Below are 19,913 nucleotides of genomic sequence, written 5' to 3'. Positions count from 1 at the left end.
AGTGACTACCGAGTCACATACAATGAATGTCGAGTTGCATTCAGTAAATGAGATGCAATCAAGTGTCGAGTTGCAGACTGAAGTTGAGAAACATTTTGTTTCTGAGATTAGTTTACATGAAAGAAATGTTGAATTACTAGATAGAGAAGTACGTAGTGATTTATAAGTTGACATACCTAATGAGGAAAGTAGAGAAGAACCAAGATTATCAAAGTATGTCAAAATACACCACCCAGCTAAACTAATTATTGGAGATAGAGATGATATACGAATGATAAGGAATAGGCTAAGAAGTGATACAATTTGTTGAGCATGCATGAACCCAAGTCAATGAAAGATGCCCTAGAAAGCGTGGACTGGAGCAAACCCATGAAAGAAGAGATTGAACATATTGAGAAGAATAATACATGGGCTCTAGTTCCTAGAGTAGAGGATAAGAATGTGATTGGAATCAAGTGGGTTTAGAGAAATAAGTTAGATGAAAATGGTGAATTCACAAAGAATAAAAAAAAATTAGTTTGTATGGAGCATGCACAAGAAGAAGGGACAGACTATGGAGATACATTTTCTCCTATTGCAAGATTGGAAGGAGTAAGAACTCTTCTTGTTTACTCTTCATACAAAGGTTTCAAAGTTTATCAAATGAATGTGAAGTCTGTTGGAAAATGAAGATGGGGTAACTGAGAGGGGAGGAGTGAATCAGTTACCACAAAAACAAATTCAACAGTCCCAAAGATGCTTTAAACTTAGTTGCTGCTGCTACTCGGTAAACACATAAATTATTGCTTAAAACTTGATAGATGTTTAGTTAATCTATTAAGCATTTATTGAAATAAGCGACCATGCAAAAGAAAGTAATCATGAACACAGTAGACACCAGATTTACGTGGAAACCCAATATGGGAAAAACCACCAACAACTAGTCACCAATTTTCACTCTTCTGAATTGAGCCCTGTTAGGAGCCAACTCCGTTAAAGGTTACAAAACACACTGTTAGGTGTGACCCTGTTAGAGGATTTAATCACCCTGTTAGGAGTGGCCTTGTAAGAGGTCTTTAGAACAATTCAACTAAATTGCCGCCCTGTTAAAGGATTTATGGAATGGTTGTTAAACCAACTCTGTTAGGAGATTTTGGAATCACTGTTACAATGGTTAGAAAGCAACAATGAATAATCTGAAAATACATGCAACTTATCTTGCTGAATACAGATCTCAGTTTAGCTCCACAAGATCCTTACTGATTAAATATATCTTTGCAGCTCCAAGATTTCCCTCTGCTCAACTCTGCTTAGGCACACACAAGTCTCTTCCTTGCACTTCCTTGCACTATCCGTATACACTCTCTATTCCACACTTTTCGATATCTTGAGCACCTCTTTATATACTATACATAATACCAGGTCGGCCCAACCAACTTGCAAAAACATATTCCAAAGTTGGCTTGAACTAACAATCAAAACAAAATTCTTCACTGTCCGACGCTGCTCGGTCAATATAGAAAAAAATTGCTTCTTGTGTTAACCGGCAGAACTCGGTAAAAACTACAATTAATGGGGAACTCGGTAAACCTACCACTTCCTTTGGAAATTGACTAGACTCGGTAAAATCTGTCTTCGACTACCGAGTGAGCTCAGTGAAAACTAAGCTTTCCTTAGCTTACCGTGCGAACTCGGTTAACACTAACCGTCCACTACAAAATCCTTTGATACCCGAGTGATCTCGGTAAGAACTAAAATTTTCTTAGCTTACCATGCGAACTCGGTTAACACTAACTCACCGTGTGACATACAGGAACGCTCGGTATACACTGCAAAAGGCTTTACTGACCGACTGAGCTCGGTAGACTCTGTAAACTATTTTCCTGACCGACAGAACTCGATAGACTCTGTCTGATAACTGATATGGAATTTGTGTAACATCAAAGACAATACACAATTACTTAATTGTATCCAACAATCTCTCTCTTTGGCATTAATGGCAACACAACATGTCATAGTAGAAATGAAATTTGAAAGCAAGTCTATAGCAACACAACACAATTAACAATTCTCCCTCTAAGATAGAGAACTCTCCCTCTTACAGTAATCTCCCTCTATGAAGGAATTACATAATCAAATTTTGGAAAGATATGACAGTAAAACTCTCCCTCTTTGACAACACATGCCAAAGACAATCCAATTTCAATGAATTTCATTGTACCTTTAGTACTGATTCATATGCAATATTTCTTTGATTTGCTGCATCAACTGATGATTGTTCAATTTTGTAAGAGCCGATGCATCACTAAAACTTATTTTTAGTGAACTTCAGATAGGGGAATGACCCCTAACTTACCTCTAAGATACAAAAATGCATCCTTAGGTAAAGGCTTTGTGAATATGTCAGCAATCTGTTCCTTTGTATGGACATATTCCAATCTGATTTCCTTGTCCTACACCAATTCTCTGACAAAGTCATACTTGATTGCAATGTGCTTAGTCTTAGAATGCATTACTGGATTCTTAGATATGTTGATTGCACTTGTATTATCACAAAACATGACAACTGGTTCCTTGATTTCCATCTTCATGCCTTGTAGCAATTGCTTGAACCAAACAATATTAGAATAGTTTACTGCTGCAGCAACATACTCTGCCTCTGCTGTTGATTGAGATGTACAATTTTACTTTTTGCTTGTCCAAGAAACCAACCTCTTTCCAAGAAAGAATGCACCTCCACTTGTGCTTTTTCTGTCGTCAAGGTTTCCTGCCTAATTAGCATCAGTAAACACATTTAAGTCTAGGTTTCCTCCAAATTTATACCATAATCCATAATCTTCAGTTCCTTTCAGATATCTCATTATCCTCTTGATTGCCATCATGTGATTTTCTCTTGGTTTGGCTGAAAATCTTGCCACAATTCCAACTGCAAGAGCAATATCTGGCCTAGTATGAACTACATATTGCAACTTTCCAATCATAGATCTGTACAATGTCTGATCTATTTCCTTTGAATCATCTTCTTTGGTAAGTTTTAGTCCAGTACACATGGGAGTTCCAACTGGTTTACAGTCTTCCATACCAAACTTTTTCAATATCTCTTTGATGTATTTTGCTTGAGTGATGTAGATGCCATTCTTGTTCTATTGAATTTGAAGTCCAACAAAGAATTTGATTTCACTGAACATTGACATTTCAAATTCCTTGCTCATTTGTTCTAAAATTTTTTTGCAAAGATCATCATTTCCTGTGAAAACAGTATCATCTACAAATATTTCTGCCAGGACAATCTTATTTTCTGGTCCTTCCTTGATATACAAACTACTGTTATCATTATTTCTTTGAAATCCAATTTGAATAAGATAGCTATGCAATCTTTCATACCATGCTCTAGAGGCTTGTTGCAGACCATACAGTGCCTTGTGCAATTTGCAAACCATGTTCTTTTTATCTAGATCTATAAAACCTTTAGGTTGTTCAATGTAGACCTCTTCATCCAGTATACCATTTAGAAATGCTGACTTGACATCCATCTGATAAACTTTAAATCCTTTGTAAGCAGCATATGCTAATAAGGTTCTGACACCTTCCAATCTAGCAACGAGAGCAAAAGTTTCTCCATAATCTATGCCTTCCTCTTGAGAATATCCTTTGCACACTAATCTAGCTTTGTTTCTTGATACTTTACCATTTTCATCCAACTTATTTCTGAAAACCCACTTTGTACTGATTACATTTTTGTCTTTAGGCCTGGGTACAAGAGTCCATGTTTTGTTTTTCTCTATCTGCTCTATTTCTTCATTCATTACTTCAATCCAATTATCATTTTCTAATGCATCTTTGACAGTTCTAGGTTCAAAATCAGCAAGTAAACAAGTACCTTTCAACTTACTTCTTGTGATGGTTCCTTCAGATTTATTTCCAATGATCTGATCTGCTGAATGATGTCTCCTGACATACTTGGCTAGAACAGGTTCTTTTCTTTTTGGATGAATCTTGTCGTTATCTTCTTGTATTTCACCTTCATGCTCGGTTTGGTCTGGCTTGGTATCAACTGGCTCGGTATGCACATGCTCGGTTACCTCTGGCTTGGTAATCTCTAACTCGGTATTCTCTGACTCGGTAGACGTTGGCTCGGTAGATGTTGGCTCGGTAGATGTTTCCTGCAACTCGGTTAGTGATGACTCGGTAGAAGAAGGTTTCTGATTCTTAGATGCAGTTGATATTATATCCGGTTTATTGAAGACGAATCTTTTGTAATCTTCTGGTTCTCTTCTGCTTTCTTTTTCAGTCTTTTCTACAAACTCATCAACTTTCACATGTATACTTTCTATGACTTTTTGAGTAGATAAGTTCAAGCATCTATATGCTTTACTCTTGCATGAGTATCCAAGAAATATACCTTCATCACCTTTTACATCAAATTTACCTTTTCTAGATTCTTTCAAGATATAACATTTGCTTCCAAATACTTTCAGATAACTTACATTGGGTTTATAGCCATACCATAATTCATAGGGAGTTTTGAATGAGTCTTTTTTCAACTGTACTCGGTTTAAAGTATGAACTGCTGTACTGATAGCCTCCTTCCAGTATTTGATAGCAACATTCTTTTCTATCATCAAGGTTCTTGCACAATCCATGATGGATCTGTTCCTTCTTTTAGCTATGCCATTTTGTTCAGGAGTACCTGGTGCTGAAACCTGTCTTTTGATTCCTCTTTCAATACAAAAGTTATTGAATTCATGTGAAATAAATTCACCACCTCTGTCTGACCTTAGGCATTTCAATCTTTTCCCTGTTTCTTTTTCTACTCTTGCCAAATACCATTTGAACTTTTCAAATGCTTCTGATTTGTTCCTTAGGTACATGACGGTCATCATTCTTGAATAATCATCAACAAAAAGAATAAAATATTTTTCACCAGTATATCTTTTAGTTCCAATAGGTCCACATAAGTCAGTATGCACAATTTTATAATAAATCTTCAGACTGATAATTTTTTCTTTTGAAACTAGACTTACCCATCTTTCCAATTTGACAATTCTTGCATAAACCGACCTGGTTTCTTTAAATCAGGAATGCCTCTCACTTTCTTGAATTTTCTTATCTTTACCAAATTGTCAAAATTCACATGACATAACCTTTTATGCCATAATCAACTCTCTTCTACTTGAGCAATAAAACATGAATGTTCACCAAGTTCAAGATAGAACAAGTTACCTTTAGTTTGAGTACTAGATCCAATCAGCTTTCCTTTACCGTTCAGCAGTCTTGCTTTGCCTTGGATGAATTCTACTTTGAGTCCATTGTTGAGTAACTGTGCCACACTCAACAAATTTTGCTTTAGGCCTTCTACCCAATAAGCATTATCACATACAAGTTCCTGGGTTAGAGTGATTCTTCCTTTTCCTTTGATGCAACAAGGTTCATTGTTTCCAAATCTTACACTGCCACCATCATACTCTTCAAATTGATCAAACTTTGTTTTATCTCCAGTCATATGATGTGAGCAGCCACTATCAATGATCCATGTATCATTCTTACTTATGTGAGAGATGAGTGCCATTTCTTCATTGTCAGATTCATCTTTTACAGCAATGTAAACAATCTCATCCTCTTCTTCATCATTAGAATCATTAGAATCTTTAGCCATAAAACATGATTTCTTACTTTTATCCTTAAATGATTTGAGATCTTTCTTACTGTTCCATTTATTATCTTTCTTTTCATCTTTATCTTTCTTGTTTGGACACCTTGCAGCAATATGACCGACTTCTTCACATGAAAAGTAGATTAGGGGTACTTTACCTTTGTATTTACCTCTTCCTCTTGAATATTTCCTTGCAAATAGAGCTTCAATTACTTCAAGGTCGCTGTCAGAACTCTGATCTGATTGATCTTCACTCTCTGACTGAGATTCCTTCTTCTTCTTGCCTTTGTCCTTGAGTAAAAGCTTGGCTTCAAATGCAGACTCAATGTTCTTTGCAGCTGGAACATAATTATCAAAATTATCTAGTTCAAATGTTGTCAATCTTCCAACTATGGCCTCTAGTTTTATCTTGTGATTGGCCTCACACCTTCTTTCTTGAATGGCTAATACCCTGATGGCATAAACTGGAAGTAGAGTTCTAAGAACTTTACTTATGACTGTCTCTTCACTGATACTTCCTCCAAAAGCTTTGATAGCACTGACACATGCTTTAATTCTTTCAACATATTTGGCAATGTTTTCATCTTCTTTCATTTTCATCTGATTGAACTGTCCTCTCAGACTTTCAGCTTTGGCTCTTCTGACATTGTCATCTCCACCATAGATCTCTTTCAGTCTTTCCCACATTTCATAGGCAGTAGTGCAGTCCTTAACATCATCAAACTCTTCATAACTCAAGGCAGATGCAATATCAATCATCATAATGTTATGAGTCTTCTTTATAGCAATGTCATTGACTGATAATGTACCTGATGGTTCTACATATTCCTCATCAAGATATTTTAGACCAGTGTCACCAATGGAAGCTAGATGAAGTCTCATTAATCCCTGCCATGCTGAGAAGTTGTTTCGGTTAAGCCTTGGGATTTCCCTCTTGTAAGACATCTTGATCTTTGGCTTAGATTTTTGAAATCTCCTCCTGCAAGAACCAAAAGCTCTAATACCAATCGTTGGAAAATGAAGATGGGGTAACTGATAGGGGAGGGGTGAATCACTTACCACAAAAACAAATTCAACAGTCCCAAAGATGCTTTAAACTTAGTTGCTGCTGCTACTCGGTAAACACATAAATTACTGCTTAAAACTTGATAGATGTTTAGTTAATCTATTAAGCATTTACTGAAATAAGCGACCATGCAAAAGAAAGTAATCATGAACATAGTAGACACCAGATTTACGTGGAAACCCAATATGGGAAAAACCACCAGCAACTAGTCACCAATTTTCACTCTTCTGAAGTGAGCCCTGTTAGGAGCCAACCCTGTGAAAGGTTACAAAACACACTGTTAGGTGTGACCCTGTTAGAGGATTTAATCACCCTGTTAGGAGTGGCCTTGTAAGAGGTCTTTAAAACAATTCAACTGAATTGCCACCTTGTTAAAGGATTTATGGAATGGTTGTTAAACCAAATCTGTTAGGAGATTTTGGAATCACTGTTACAATGGTTAGAAAGCAACAATGAATGATCTGAAAATACATGCAACTTATCTTGCTGAATACAGATCTCAGTTTAGCTCCACAAGATCCTTACTGATTAAATATATCTTTGCAGCTCTAAGATTTCCCTCTACTCAACTCTGCTTAGGCACACACAAGTCTCTTCCTTGCACTTCCTTACACTATCCGTATACACTCTCTATTCCACACTTTTTCGTATCTTGAGCACCTCTTTATATACTATACATAATACCAGGTCAGCCCAACCAACTTGACAAAACATATTCCAAAGTCAGCTTGAACTAACAATCAAAACAAAATTCTTCACGTTCCGACGCTGCTCGGTCAATACAGAAAAAAAAAACTGCTTCCTGTGTTAACCGGCAGAACTCGGTAAAAACTACAATTACCAGGGAACTCGATAAACCTGCCACTTCCTTTGGAAACCGACTAGACTCAGTAAAATTTGTCTTCGACTACCGAGTGAGCTCGATGAAAACTAAGCTTTCCTTAGCTTACCGTGTGAACTCAGTTAACACTAACCGTCCGCTACAAAATCCTTTGATACCTGAGTGATCTCGGTAAGAACTAAACTTTCCTTAGCTTACCGTGCAAACTTGGTTAATACTAACTCACCGTGTGACATACAGGAACGCTCGGTATACACTGCAAAAGGCTTTACTGACTGACTGAGCTCAGTAGACTCTGTAAACTATTTTCCTGACCGACAGAACTCAGTAGACTCTGTCTGATAACTGATATGGCATTTGTGTAACATCAAAGACAATACACAATTACATAATTGTATCCAACAAAGTCAACATTTTTAAATGACATATTAGAAGAAGAGGTCCATATAGAATAGCCAAAAGGATTTTTTGATGCTAACAACAAGAACATGGTATGTAGACTACACAAAGCTTTATATGGTTTAAAGAAAACCCCAATAGCATGGTATGCAACTCTTCACAATAATCTTTTAAGACTGGATTTGAGAGGACTGATGATAAGAACAATTTGTATTTGAAGACGGAAGGAGGTAAAGGTATTTTACTAGCTAAAATTTGTGTTGATGATATCATATTTGGAGGTCAAGATGGATTATGTAAGGCATTTGCAAATGAAATGAAGAAATAATTTGAGATGTCTATATTTGAAGAGATCAAGTTCTTTATTGGTTTGCAAGTATATCAAATGATATATGGTATATACATCAGTTAGTTTAAGTATGTGATTGAAATATTAAAATTTTTTGGATTAGAAGATTCAAAACCAGTTAGCACAACTACAGTGATAGGATACAAGTTGTCAAAGAATGATGATTCAAGTGATGTGAATTAAACACTGTATAAGTCTATAATTGGAAAATTGCAAATATGTAGTATATAGTAGACTTGACATTACATTATTTGTTGGGAGTGTTGTAAGATTCTTTGCTAATCTTAAGGAGAATCATTTGATGTTTGTTAAGAAAATAATGAGATATTTGAAAGGAACAAAAGAATATGGTCTATACTACAAGAAGAATGAGAATTTTGAGTTGAGATCCTACATTGATGCTGATTGGGCTGGAAACACTTATGATAGATAGAGCACTAGTGGAGGAACATTTTTCTTAAGAAAGAGGTTTGTCGCCTAGACCAAAAAGAAACAAAATTGTATATCTCAATATACTATTGAAGCTGAATATGTGGCTTCTACAATAAATTATGCAAACATTGTATGGATCAAACAACTACTCAAACATATGGAGGAAGAAATCACTAAACTTGTGATACTTTATTATGATAATAAAAGTTCTATAAATATATCAAAGAAACCTATGATGCACAAAAAGCTTAAGAACATTGAAATCAAGTATCATTACTTGAGAGAGTTAGTTTAAGACAAAGAAGTGAAGATGGAATGTGTGAATACAAAGGTACAAATAGCTAATATCTTCACAAACGAATTACCCAAGGATCCTAATGAGTATCTAAGAGGAAAACTAGGGGTGATACCCCTATCCAAAGCTATTTAAGAAGCATTAGTAGTGCCTTGCATCAACCAAGATGAAATTTTTATCTTACAACATGATGTAGTGGATATTACTTTAGGAGCTACCTAAAGTAATCTAAGAGATGGAATAAAAGATTAGTCACAAGTTAGGTGATTGAGGGAAAAACTAAAATTGTTGACATCTGCATGATGATATGACAAGTCTTTGGCATTGTTGTTAAAGAGGGAGAGATAACAAAAGAGAAGAGAGATAGAAAAAGGAGAAATAAAGAATACCACACAAAGTGGGAAAGAGAAAGAAATACTTTTAATATCTACTTAGAGGGAGATAGTGTACCTGATGTTTACCATAGAGGGAAAAAAGATAGAAAAGAAATACATCTACCTAGTAAGAGGGATACAACACTAAGGGAGATATAAGAACATAAAGAGTTGATTATCTATTGATTAGAACATAATTTTGTAGCCTATACATAAGCTAATAGAGTGAGAGATTTCAATACAAGGAATTATTTTCTTTTTCGTATTGTTATTAATATTGTTATGTCATCAATGTCAAAGAGGGAGATTGTTGATATGAGATTGTTTTAAAGTGAAGAACCTGTAATGGAACAATCATTGTTTTGTCATTGATGTCAAACTTGTTACTTGCTAGTAAGATGACAATTTAGTTGATGTGAGTACTATTATTTGTTTGATTAATGGAGAGGATTTGATCAAATAAGATAATAAGAGCACCTAGAGGAAACATTGAGTTATGGTATGAAAAAGTAGTACAAAGATTAGTTAAGACAGTGATGATATATTGTATTATTTATCTACTTAACATTGTAAATGATGGATACACTTATTAAGTCTAGAAGGATAAGTAAGAGGAATTAAGTCTATGAAGCTTGACCTAGTGGACAATAGGTGCCAAGAAAGGTTAGTGCAAGCTGAGCAGACAATTAGTTGGAGGCGAATAAAGTGAAGATTCAATGTATGCCAAGTGAAGTTAGTATAAGATGAGTAAAGTTTAGTTGACATCGAGCACTAGTAAACTTTAGTTTTTTCCAAGTTAACTTGTGGAATATGAATGAAAGAATAGTATGGAAACCAAGTGACAACATATTGATGTTGAGTGCCAATATTCATGTTGAATTGTAGATTTGATGAATCTGAGCCAACTATTTTGTTTTTGTGAATTGTGTGAAGTGTGTTGAAGATAATTATGACAAGTTGGTGAGTTGGTGGCACATAATTCAAGCTAAATCATTTTGTGGAAAAGTCAAAGAGGATTAAAGAAGTTTCTAGAGGAACTAAATGGAAAAGTGGGTAGATTCATTGTATCCTACCTAATCATAGCTAACCCTAAAATCAACAATTGAGGTTGAATGGAAAAAGATCTTAAATATTTATTTATAGAGAGAGATGGTCAGAAGAAAAGGTTGTCATGCGTGATAACCTAAGGAAGACAAGGGGTCTAGGGTATTGATTCATTCAGTGGTCAAATAGAAGAGACTATAAATGACATGCAAAGAAAGAAGGCTTATGAACATGAATTCTTGAAGGGTGAACTAGCTATAAAAGCTAAAGTCTATGAAAGCCAAGTAGAATGAAGGACTAAAATTGTAACACCCCACTAGGGAAGCCAAAAGAAGTTAACCTAAAGTTTTACTAAGTTTGACAAAAAAATTTTTTAAGATAAAGATACAACAACAATTATAGAATAGTAGAAGCAAATAACATACACTCATACATCAACACATAAACAGGTTATGGCTCTTAAGAGTCCCATGATGATGAATCACATTTAATTTTAGTTAATACTAAATCTAATATGTAATAAATCAACATCAACTAATAATATACAAGTATGAATCCATTTAAATAATATACAGTCATCTTGAATGCCACTTGGCAATAATCATAATGCACCATCATCCATTGTACAAGTCACAACGTATGAAGGGGTGAAATAATATACATCATAAAAATAGATTACAAAAATATCTCATAAGATCCATGAATTCAAATACAATACACTTAGAGTATAACCATCCATCATAGAAATACAAGATCATATAGAAAGGAACATCTGCACACACATCCAGCAACGACATCCAGTGTTCAAATCCCAATGGTATAAGAAAAAACACTACCACCCAACCTTGTGAAACCCAAAAAGGTACTCTCCCAGTACTAAGGAGATAGTTTAAAGTCCCAAGTAGGATAACAAACTAACAGATAAAAACCTACATCCAGGTTCATGGAAATAATTGAAAGAAAACTATCTCAAAGGGTACCAAGACAAAAGTATCAACTAATCCCAAAGGAAAAAAAGACACGTAGGAAATTTACTATACATGCAGGCAAGTGTCATCACATGAGCCAACTCTAAGGGTACCCATATAGTCTTTCAATCCTCTGACCCCCTAGTGACTCCATGCAGCACTAGTATCCTTTCATACTAACAAGCATAGTGACAAGTCAACTCTAAGGTTACTTGGCTAGTCTTTTAATCCTCCAGCCCTCTAGTGACTTTTTATAGTATCAATATTTTGTTAATTCATTTTAAGCCCATTTAATGAAATGTTATCAGTTATTAAAGTAACCTACAATGGGTTACCTAGGCAACCTCTTTAGGGCTTTGACCTCCATTACAAGCCACTTCCCAACATGGCATGTAGATAACTTACCCTAAGCTCAAAAAAAGAAGAAGATCACAAAAGACCACATACCATACATTAGTTCTTAAATAAACAACTAACAAGTATTAAAAATTACTGATCATAATCATAGATTCCACCAATACGATCATCCTAACAAGACTAATCCCAAAATTGAGTACACATAAACCAAATCCATGTCATAAGATGACATCACCAAGAACAAATTACACAATCACCTCAGTCCTATACAATTGATTGGAAAAAAATCCAAATACAATTAATCGAAGACCTAAAGGTTATATTAGATAGGTCACGCCATTCACCTCAGTTTCACACAAGAACACTAGAAAGCAATAAGAATCAATAGATTAAAAAATCATCATGACATCATAAAAATTAACTCCTAAGCCTCTCGTAAACATCTTGATTTGGTTGAAGCTACTTCAACCACGAAACCCAACATCAGTAAATCACACATCGCATATAGTATATACAATATAACATTTCATAATTCATTAGGTTTGAAAACACACAAGTTTAATTTTCCCTATAGGTTTTCAAGTTTTCATTTTCAAATATTACTGTTGATAATATTTTTGATCTCAATAAGGGTTTCAGTTTTCATTTCCTCAAAATATTATAATTACTAAGATTTTCTAATAATAAAATTTCCCTAGTATTATAAATAATTTTCATATATCTAAACCATATAAACACATCCAAGTTTATAAAAGAAAACATTAATTTTCCCAATTCATTTCTTTGATTTTTAATTCACTTTAGAATTATATTTAAATAATAAAGTAATAAATCAAAATTTCAAATTATTAAATTTCAAATTATAACAATACATATTAAAATTATTAATAATAATTATTATCAATTATTGTCATAATAATTTTAAATTTATTAAACTTTTGAAAAAACTTTCTCGAAAAGGAAACCTTCTAAAAATGGAAACTTTCCAAAAATAGAAACTTTACAAAAATGGAAACCTATAAAAATTAAACTTTTCAAAAATAAAAGCCTACTTAAAATAGAAACTTTCAAAAATGACAACTTTCCAAAAAATAGAAACTTGCTAAAAATAAAAACTTTCCAAAAATGAAAAGTTACTAAAAATAGAAACTTTCAAAAAATGAAACCTTTCCAAAAAATGGAAAATTGCTAAAAACGGGAGCTTTCCAAAAATAGAAACTTGCTAAAAATAGAAATTTTACAAACCCTCATCCCATTTTATAATCAATCAAGGAAAGATTTGAAAGCTATAATCATTTACAGATGTTTTTGAAACAAGGAACAATAAATTCATTACGAGGTTTTAGATGAAATCACATTTATAACGAAAATTCAATTTTGTCAAACAAGGGTTTCAATCAAATTACTTTGCTCAAAGACATATTAAGAATAAGGCAGAGAACATTTCAATACAAGGGTTTTTCAACCACATTAAAAACTCTAAAAATAGATTTATCTAGGCACGAAAAAGAAAGGAATTCAAAGAATGGAAATCCATAGTACAATTAAACCACATGATCATACTTGCATCTGATGCTAACATGCAAACACACAAATGCACGAAGTACACAAGAAAACCCCTTCCTTTTGAAAAGCTTTCTTCTCTGAAAATCACTTCTCCAAAACCTGTGTAATTACAAAATGAGCTCTAGATCTCTAATAAAGAGTTCTCCCCTAATTAGGGTCTCTGATGATGTAATGATGAGAGGGAACTTACTACTCGATTACTGTTTATTACTTTATTACCTTTTACTTTTTCAAGCACAACTCTTAGCAATTTTAAAATATCCTTATTAAATTAATTTTTTTTCTCCCTTTGATTAATTTATTATAGTTTAATTTCATGCATAAGCTTTATGTAATTTAAATAAGATAAATTTTATTAAATTAAGTTTTCTATCTAATCAATTATGAGACATTTTGAATAATATATTTATTAATTGAACTAATAATATTTTTTAGAGTTTATTATTTAAATAAAACTCCTAAATAATAATTATTAAATTAAATAAATATAAATATTCCATAAATAGAACTTTAATAAAATCTTTAAATTTAATTTTTTTGTTTAATTAATTCATGAGACATTTTTAATAGTATATTTATTAATTTAATTAATAACATTATTTAGAGATTATTATTATGATAAAACTCCTAAATAATTATCATTAAATTAAATAAATATAAATACGTCAAAATGAAACTTTAATATAATATTTTAAATTTAATTCTTTTATTTAATTAATTTCTCAATTAATTAAATATAATTACATATCATTTTTTCTTTATAAAATTTTGATTACTTAAATCATTAAGTTATCTTTTAATTTCATTTAATTATAATAGAAATCACAATAGACCCACAAAACCAAATACGACAATCCATCATCCATAACATAAAACTAAATCAAACTCAAGTGTTATAATCGCGAATTCACGTCACTTGATGAATTCAGAAGGGTTAAACAAACACATGTATGCAATGATAGGAAGTGGTGCATCATATAGATCCTAACTAGCAGGTGACTATGACGCCCTTAACCACATGAAAAATGTCAAATATATAGAAAACATACACGTACACTATACACATGCAAGTATGGGGTAAGTATCCATAGAAAATGCATAAAAATCATTTATCTAACATCATTAAATAACTGAAAGTCAGTACATGAATATATATATTATCATTGAATAGCCATAAAATAATTGAAATAACTAGCACTACAGTAACTAAACATACATACATACATACATACATACATTTATGAACTGAATATGAAGTAATATCCAACAATCTAGAAAACAAATGTCACTAATCATCAAGCATAAACATAAAGCTAGCCTAAAAGAGTTTGACAATAAAACATAAAAGTCAACTATGGGTAAGCATTACAGAAATAGAGATCTGTAATCTGCAAGTGTGTTGTAATTTGTTATCAAATCAAGCCTTATTGTTACTTTCTAATCATTGTATTAGTCTATGGTAAATTCTTTGGATTAAGGTTGACCTAACAATCATTTGAAAATCCTTTAATCGGGTGATATTCTAAGTGAATGGTCTAAAGTCCTCCAACAAGGCTCACTCCTAATAAGATTATTGAAATCCTCTAACTAGGTCACATTTAACAATGTGTATTGTAACCTTTAACAAGGTTGGCCTTTCATAGGGCATCACTTCATAAGAGTGAGAATTAGTGACATGTTACTGGTCATTTTTCTGAAATTGGGTTTCCACGTAAAATTCATTTGTCAAATGTGTTGTTGAATCTATTATGTTTCTTGTTTACATATTTGCAAAGTTATTTTGACCTAGTATAGTAACCTAAACAGTTTAAGTTTTGTATGATCTAATGGATGCATTCATAATAAGGTTTTATGGATATGGTTTCACTAAGTTGTAAAAATTTTTATTTGTACATCTAGACCTTGGATAATTGATTCACCCCCCTTCTTAGTTACTCTAAAGAATTCCCACAAGTAGAAATTTGTGGTTGATGCAAGAATGCCAATGATCCAAGGATGCTCCTTCATCACATTATAGAAATGGAAATTTCTTTTAGCACTAATAGATTAAACAAATATCTTGGGAGTTTCATCACAAGATCCAAAATACAAATTACACCAATCTCCATGTACATTAGAAAGTGTTCAAGCAAAAATAGCTAAATTATGAGATAATATAAATTATTATTTATATCCTTTATCTAAGTATTATAAGGTCCAAGGTTATCGAGAGGGAATGAATTAGTAATATATGAGATTCAAAACTTTTGCTAGCTATTCAAATCGAATCAAATTTGTTCATTAATCATTCAACCGCATGCATTAACTTATAACTTGTGAAGAAAAAAATAATGAAACAAATGAAACTCGTAAAATCATCCATTAAATGCAATGCAAGATCACCAAGATTTTTCATCTGGAAGCCCTTGGTTAGAGGTAGGAAAAAAGGGGAATTAGCACCTACAAATACTTCTACTCTTTTGAAGTACACTTGGTTACAGGCCTAGTCATGCTAGTAGCTTACAATAATACTTGGTCAAGAGCATACCCTATTAAGTGTCACCTAATTAAGGGATTTTCCTCTAGCTTCATTAGGAGATTTACCTCATTAAGAGCAACCTTGCAAAAGGATTTAGAGCATAAATTATTGAGCCACCTTGTTAAGGGATTTAGTTGGCTTTGTCTAAATGAATGATACAAATGTTGCCTCTCGATTTATCCCCCCTTTTATGTAGTTATAGATATTACAACTATCATTCTTTCAATTGTATATGCTTTAAGATTTAAGAAGAACCGTATTTTCTATTTTAAACCCTTAAGAAGGCATTGAGGTCTTCCCTCTATCTCATGACTATTTTGTGTTTTTAAAAATTTCTTACTCTTTTATTTCTTATTAGAAATAGGTTCAAATAGAAGCAAGAAAGAGCCAAACTAGTATTTTTAGAGATTAGTATGCATATAAGTCCCATACCTTCAATATTATCTATACATGATGCCTTGTGATATGAATTGTTCTTTATGACAAATTTATGCATCGACAAGATGGATTCTAGATTTTGTTCTTAAATGACATAAGGGTTAATATCATTTTATACTTGACTTAGGCACATAGTTTTCAACCTTTGGCACAATATTTGACATATAAGAACTAATTAGAAATTGGTTAGCTTGGCATATTATTGAACCTTATGCAAATAGTGGTTAAACTATAGGTGCATTTTTTGTGATGATTAATTGAATGTAGGATTAGTGGGAGTGCTAAATTAGTGAAAATCAGGACATGGAAAGATTTAGGATATGAGCATAAAGATTAAAAGTATATGGTATACAATTTATGGCTGTGAAAGTCCATATGGTTTATTAAATCGAAGTTTTCTGTTTGATTGATTAACATTTAAAGATAAGTAATACTCATATTGTCATAATATTATTTTTAGCATATAAAATTTGATGCAGAGCCACACCTTGGAAAGCTCAGGAGGAGAACTCACTCAATTGAGTTACAGCAATGATCGAACTCGAACCAAACTAAATGCAAATCTTCACATGCACACCAAGATCTTTAACCTAGAATGTCCTTCCAAATCAAATTGTTAAGGCTGAGACTCAAAGAAAATGTATTCCATCTCCGTGCTGCCTACACTTCAATCTGATCAGACTCGGTAAAGGTTTGCATGAAGAATAAAATGGAGTGATAGAACATGCAGAGGATCCACCAGAAAATAGACTATAAAAGAATGTTATAACGTCTCATACTAATCCTCCTGCAACATCATTTAGAAATCTGCACCTTTCTGCTTTCGCATGGACTCACCACAATCTTTCCTCACCTTTCGTATTCTTGTCTTAGAAAATCGGGTGCAACTAAATCATAAATGCCATGCTTGAAACAACAATCTCAAAACCATATATCTCTGCTGAAAAACATCAAAAACACCATAGAAAACTGGAACTTTTCATAATGGAAATCATTTCATATTTGCCAAGAGTTTTGAGAAAAATATGATAACTTCAATGAGACTTGCACAAGAAAACCAAAATGCATTTCATACTAAAAACTGAACCATGCACCGGGAAAATTAGAAGAAACATTCTATTCTCTCCAAAATTTGATCTTCCAAAGCTGAAGAGACACACGAAAAAACTGCAACTTTTCTATTTTACTCAAACTCGAATGAATCTCTTACATAGCCGAATGGCTTATTTGAAACTGACTTCTCCTTTTCTAATAATAGGATCTGAAACATTTTTTTGTCTTTTATCCAAGAAAAGAATAGGAATCCGAAACTGCCTACTACCTATTATTGGAATCTAAAAATCATTAAACACTCCACCTACGAACTAAAAAAAACTATTCTAATTTAAGATCCACACACCTGGTCCTAGGTGGCTATATCTGGAGAGATTATCGAACTGCTACTCTAGGTATGCCACCACATGTAGGATGTTATTACAAACTTCAAAAACTAAAAGCATTTAAAACATAACATTAAATTCCCTATTACATTTTCAACAATGTTGCCTCCTGTAGCGTTTCTCTTCTCTGCCACTGCAGAAAAATAAATGCTTAAAATTATATTACTTTTTAAATTGTAGTGATTGATTCTCAAGGTCTACATCTATCAACATTTGGACTTGGAGTTATAATCAATTTTTTTGGAGTATTTGTGGTACGCAAATCTATGATTATATTTGTTATACAATGTATCCCACTAGATAGTTATATGTTAATTTAATAAGGAAAATTATGACTATTACTTCAATTATTCCATAAAATTAGTTAGACATTGATTAAGTTGATTTCCATCAAAATATCTAGCATTTTTATAGAATTAATTGACCTGAAATAGAATGATTTATGTTTATGTCATTTCCAATGAATCAAAAAGTTTATATTGGGTGAAAAGCACCATTATATGTTTAAGTCATTCAAATATGATAACTTAAAATGCTAAACCAAAACCTATTTAATTTATTTTAATGACATATCACCCACTTAAAAATATATAATTATTAAATTTCAAATCAAGTAAATTACAAAGTAGAATTTTAAGTAGCATAACTCTATATAGAAAACTAGAGAAAAAAAAATCATTGTAAATTTGATGGAGGAGATACCCTTTTGTTATAGCACTCTAGTTAAAGATCACTCTAAAAGTAGATAAAATCCTAAAATGAACATTTTTAGATGGCATGCAATATATGAATATGTTTAGTTTCCTTAATCTTGCAAAGCCTCTTAAAATAATGCATAATTCCTATTCAAATTAGCTAATGCTGAATTCCTTTGATAATAAATTTATATTGAGTCATTTGAGAAGACAATTATGTCTCCATAAATGCAAAGGTGCTCTCTATATGTATCAGCTGATGTTTCTTAACAATATGTTCATCAGACTAAAAAAATATAATATGAATATTCATAAGTTTTACATAGAAAATGATTACATGTGGACATTTTTTTTTAAAATCTATTTGTGTTAGTTGATTATGTTTTGGTGTGGTTGTTATTGATGACAGTGACTTATTGCTTTCATGGTTGGATCGTGCTAAATATTTATGATATGTTAGATTTATTGGCCCTAAGGTTGGCGCTACAAAAGGTTGGGGCTTTGAAAGATGTGTTTTAATGATGTATTTAGTGATGGTTGTGTTTAATTGTGGTATGGAATTCTTTGCTATTTCACATATGGTGTTGGTAGTTTGGCTTATTATCACTCACTTCTTTAACTTTTGATATTATATTTTTTGGTTGAGTTGATGTGGTCTGGTAATGTGATTGTAAATATGGTTATCGCTGATTGAGCTTTGATTTATGTGGCATTTGGGTGATGTGTGTTTTGGTTGAGACATTGTGTAGTGTGGTCCACTTCTCATTCCTCACCATTGCGGGAATGTTTAAAGTTTGGACCTATTTATAACTATGCTTTGACAAATGACTTGGTGATTTCATGTTTGAAAGATGAATATAAATAAGAGGATTACTATGATGGAATGGTATCAAAGTTATCTATAAAAAGATCGATACGTAAGATATTGTGCAAGGTTATGTAAAATCATGAAGTTAGGTTGTGAGAAGAGCATGTGTCTTGTTGCTATTAGATATTGAAGGTTATAAGCCAAGGGTTTCTTCCAATAGTTTTACATTAGTGATAGATTTCCTTTTCATTCTTCTATCTTAGTGCAGTAAGGCTACCTAAAATGAGCATTCTAGCAATGACCCATCTTTTGCAAATAAATATCTTAATTAGTGTCACCTTAAATAATGTTATTAGTATTGAGAATCAACTTCTCTGTGGTTTTCGAACCTAATTTTTTTCATGTAAAAATATAGTGTTCATTGTGTTGAATTCATTTTTAATCTAATTTGCTTAAGAGGATAAATAAATAATTTGTTGGATTTGGATTTGTGAGTTTGATAGAATTTTATTCTATGATTGATTCACTCCCCTACCCCATTCATTTTTTGAGACATCAAACAATTTCTATAATAGCTTTGGTTCCTACATAGTGAGCCTAACCACTTGGGGAGATCTAATGGCAAACAAAGCTACTATTCTAGCCTTTGATGGATTTGACTATGATTTTCAGAAATCAAAGCTGAAAGGATA

At 32.6% G+C, this 19,913-nt stretch overlaps 1 protein-coding gene across 1 annotated transcript in view; it reads left to right on the top strand.

Annotated features, from left to right (window-relative positions):
• Window positions 1–19,913, top strand: part of LOC149559692 (lipid phosphate phosphatase epsilon 2, chloroplastic-like) — a 175,015-nt gene that overhangs the window by 112,741 nt on the left and 42,361 nt on the right. Inside the window, exon 5 of the mRNA XM_089827463.1 lies at window positions 17,899–17,972. Coding sequence (XP_089683589.1) covers window positions 17,899–17,972 — 74 coding nt within the window. The remainder of the gene's footprint in view (window positions 1–17,898; window positions 17,973–19,913) is intronic.

The sequence above is a fragment of the Cupressus sempervirens genome, chromosome 4, assembly GCF_028749045.1.
Source record: "Cupressus sempervirens isolate cs-2001-9-10 chromosome 4, ASM2874904v1, whole genome shotgun sequence".
Classification (NCBI taxonomy): domain Eukaryota; kingdom Viridiplantae; phylum Streptophyta; class Pinopsida; order Cupressales; family Cupressaceae; genus Cupressus; species Cupressus sempervirens.
The sequence above is the reverse complement of the archived record's forward strand: the minus strand, read 5'-3'. Positions and strand labels throughout refer to the sequence as shown.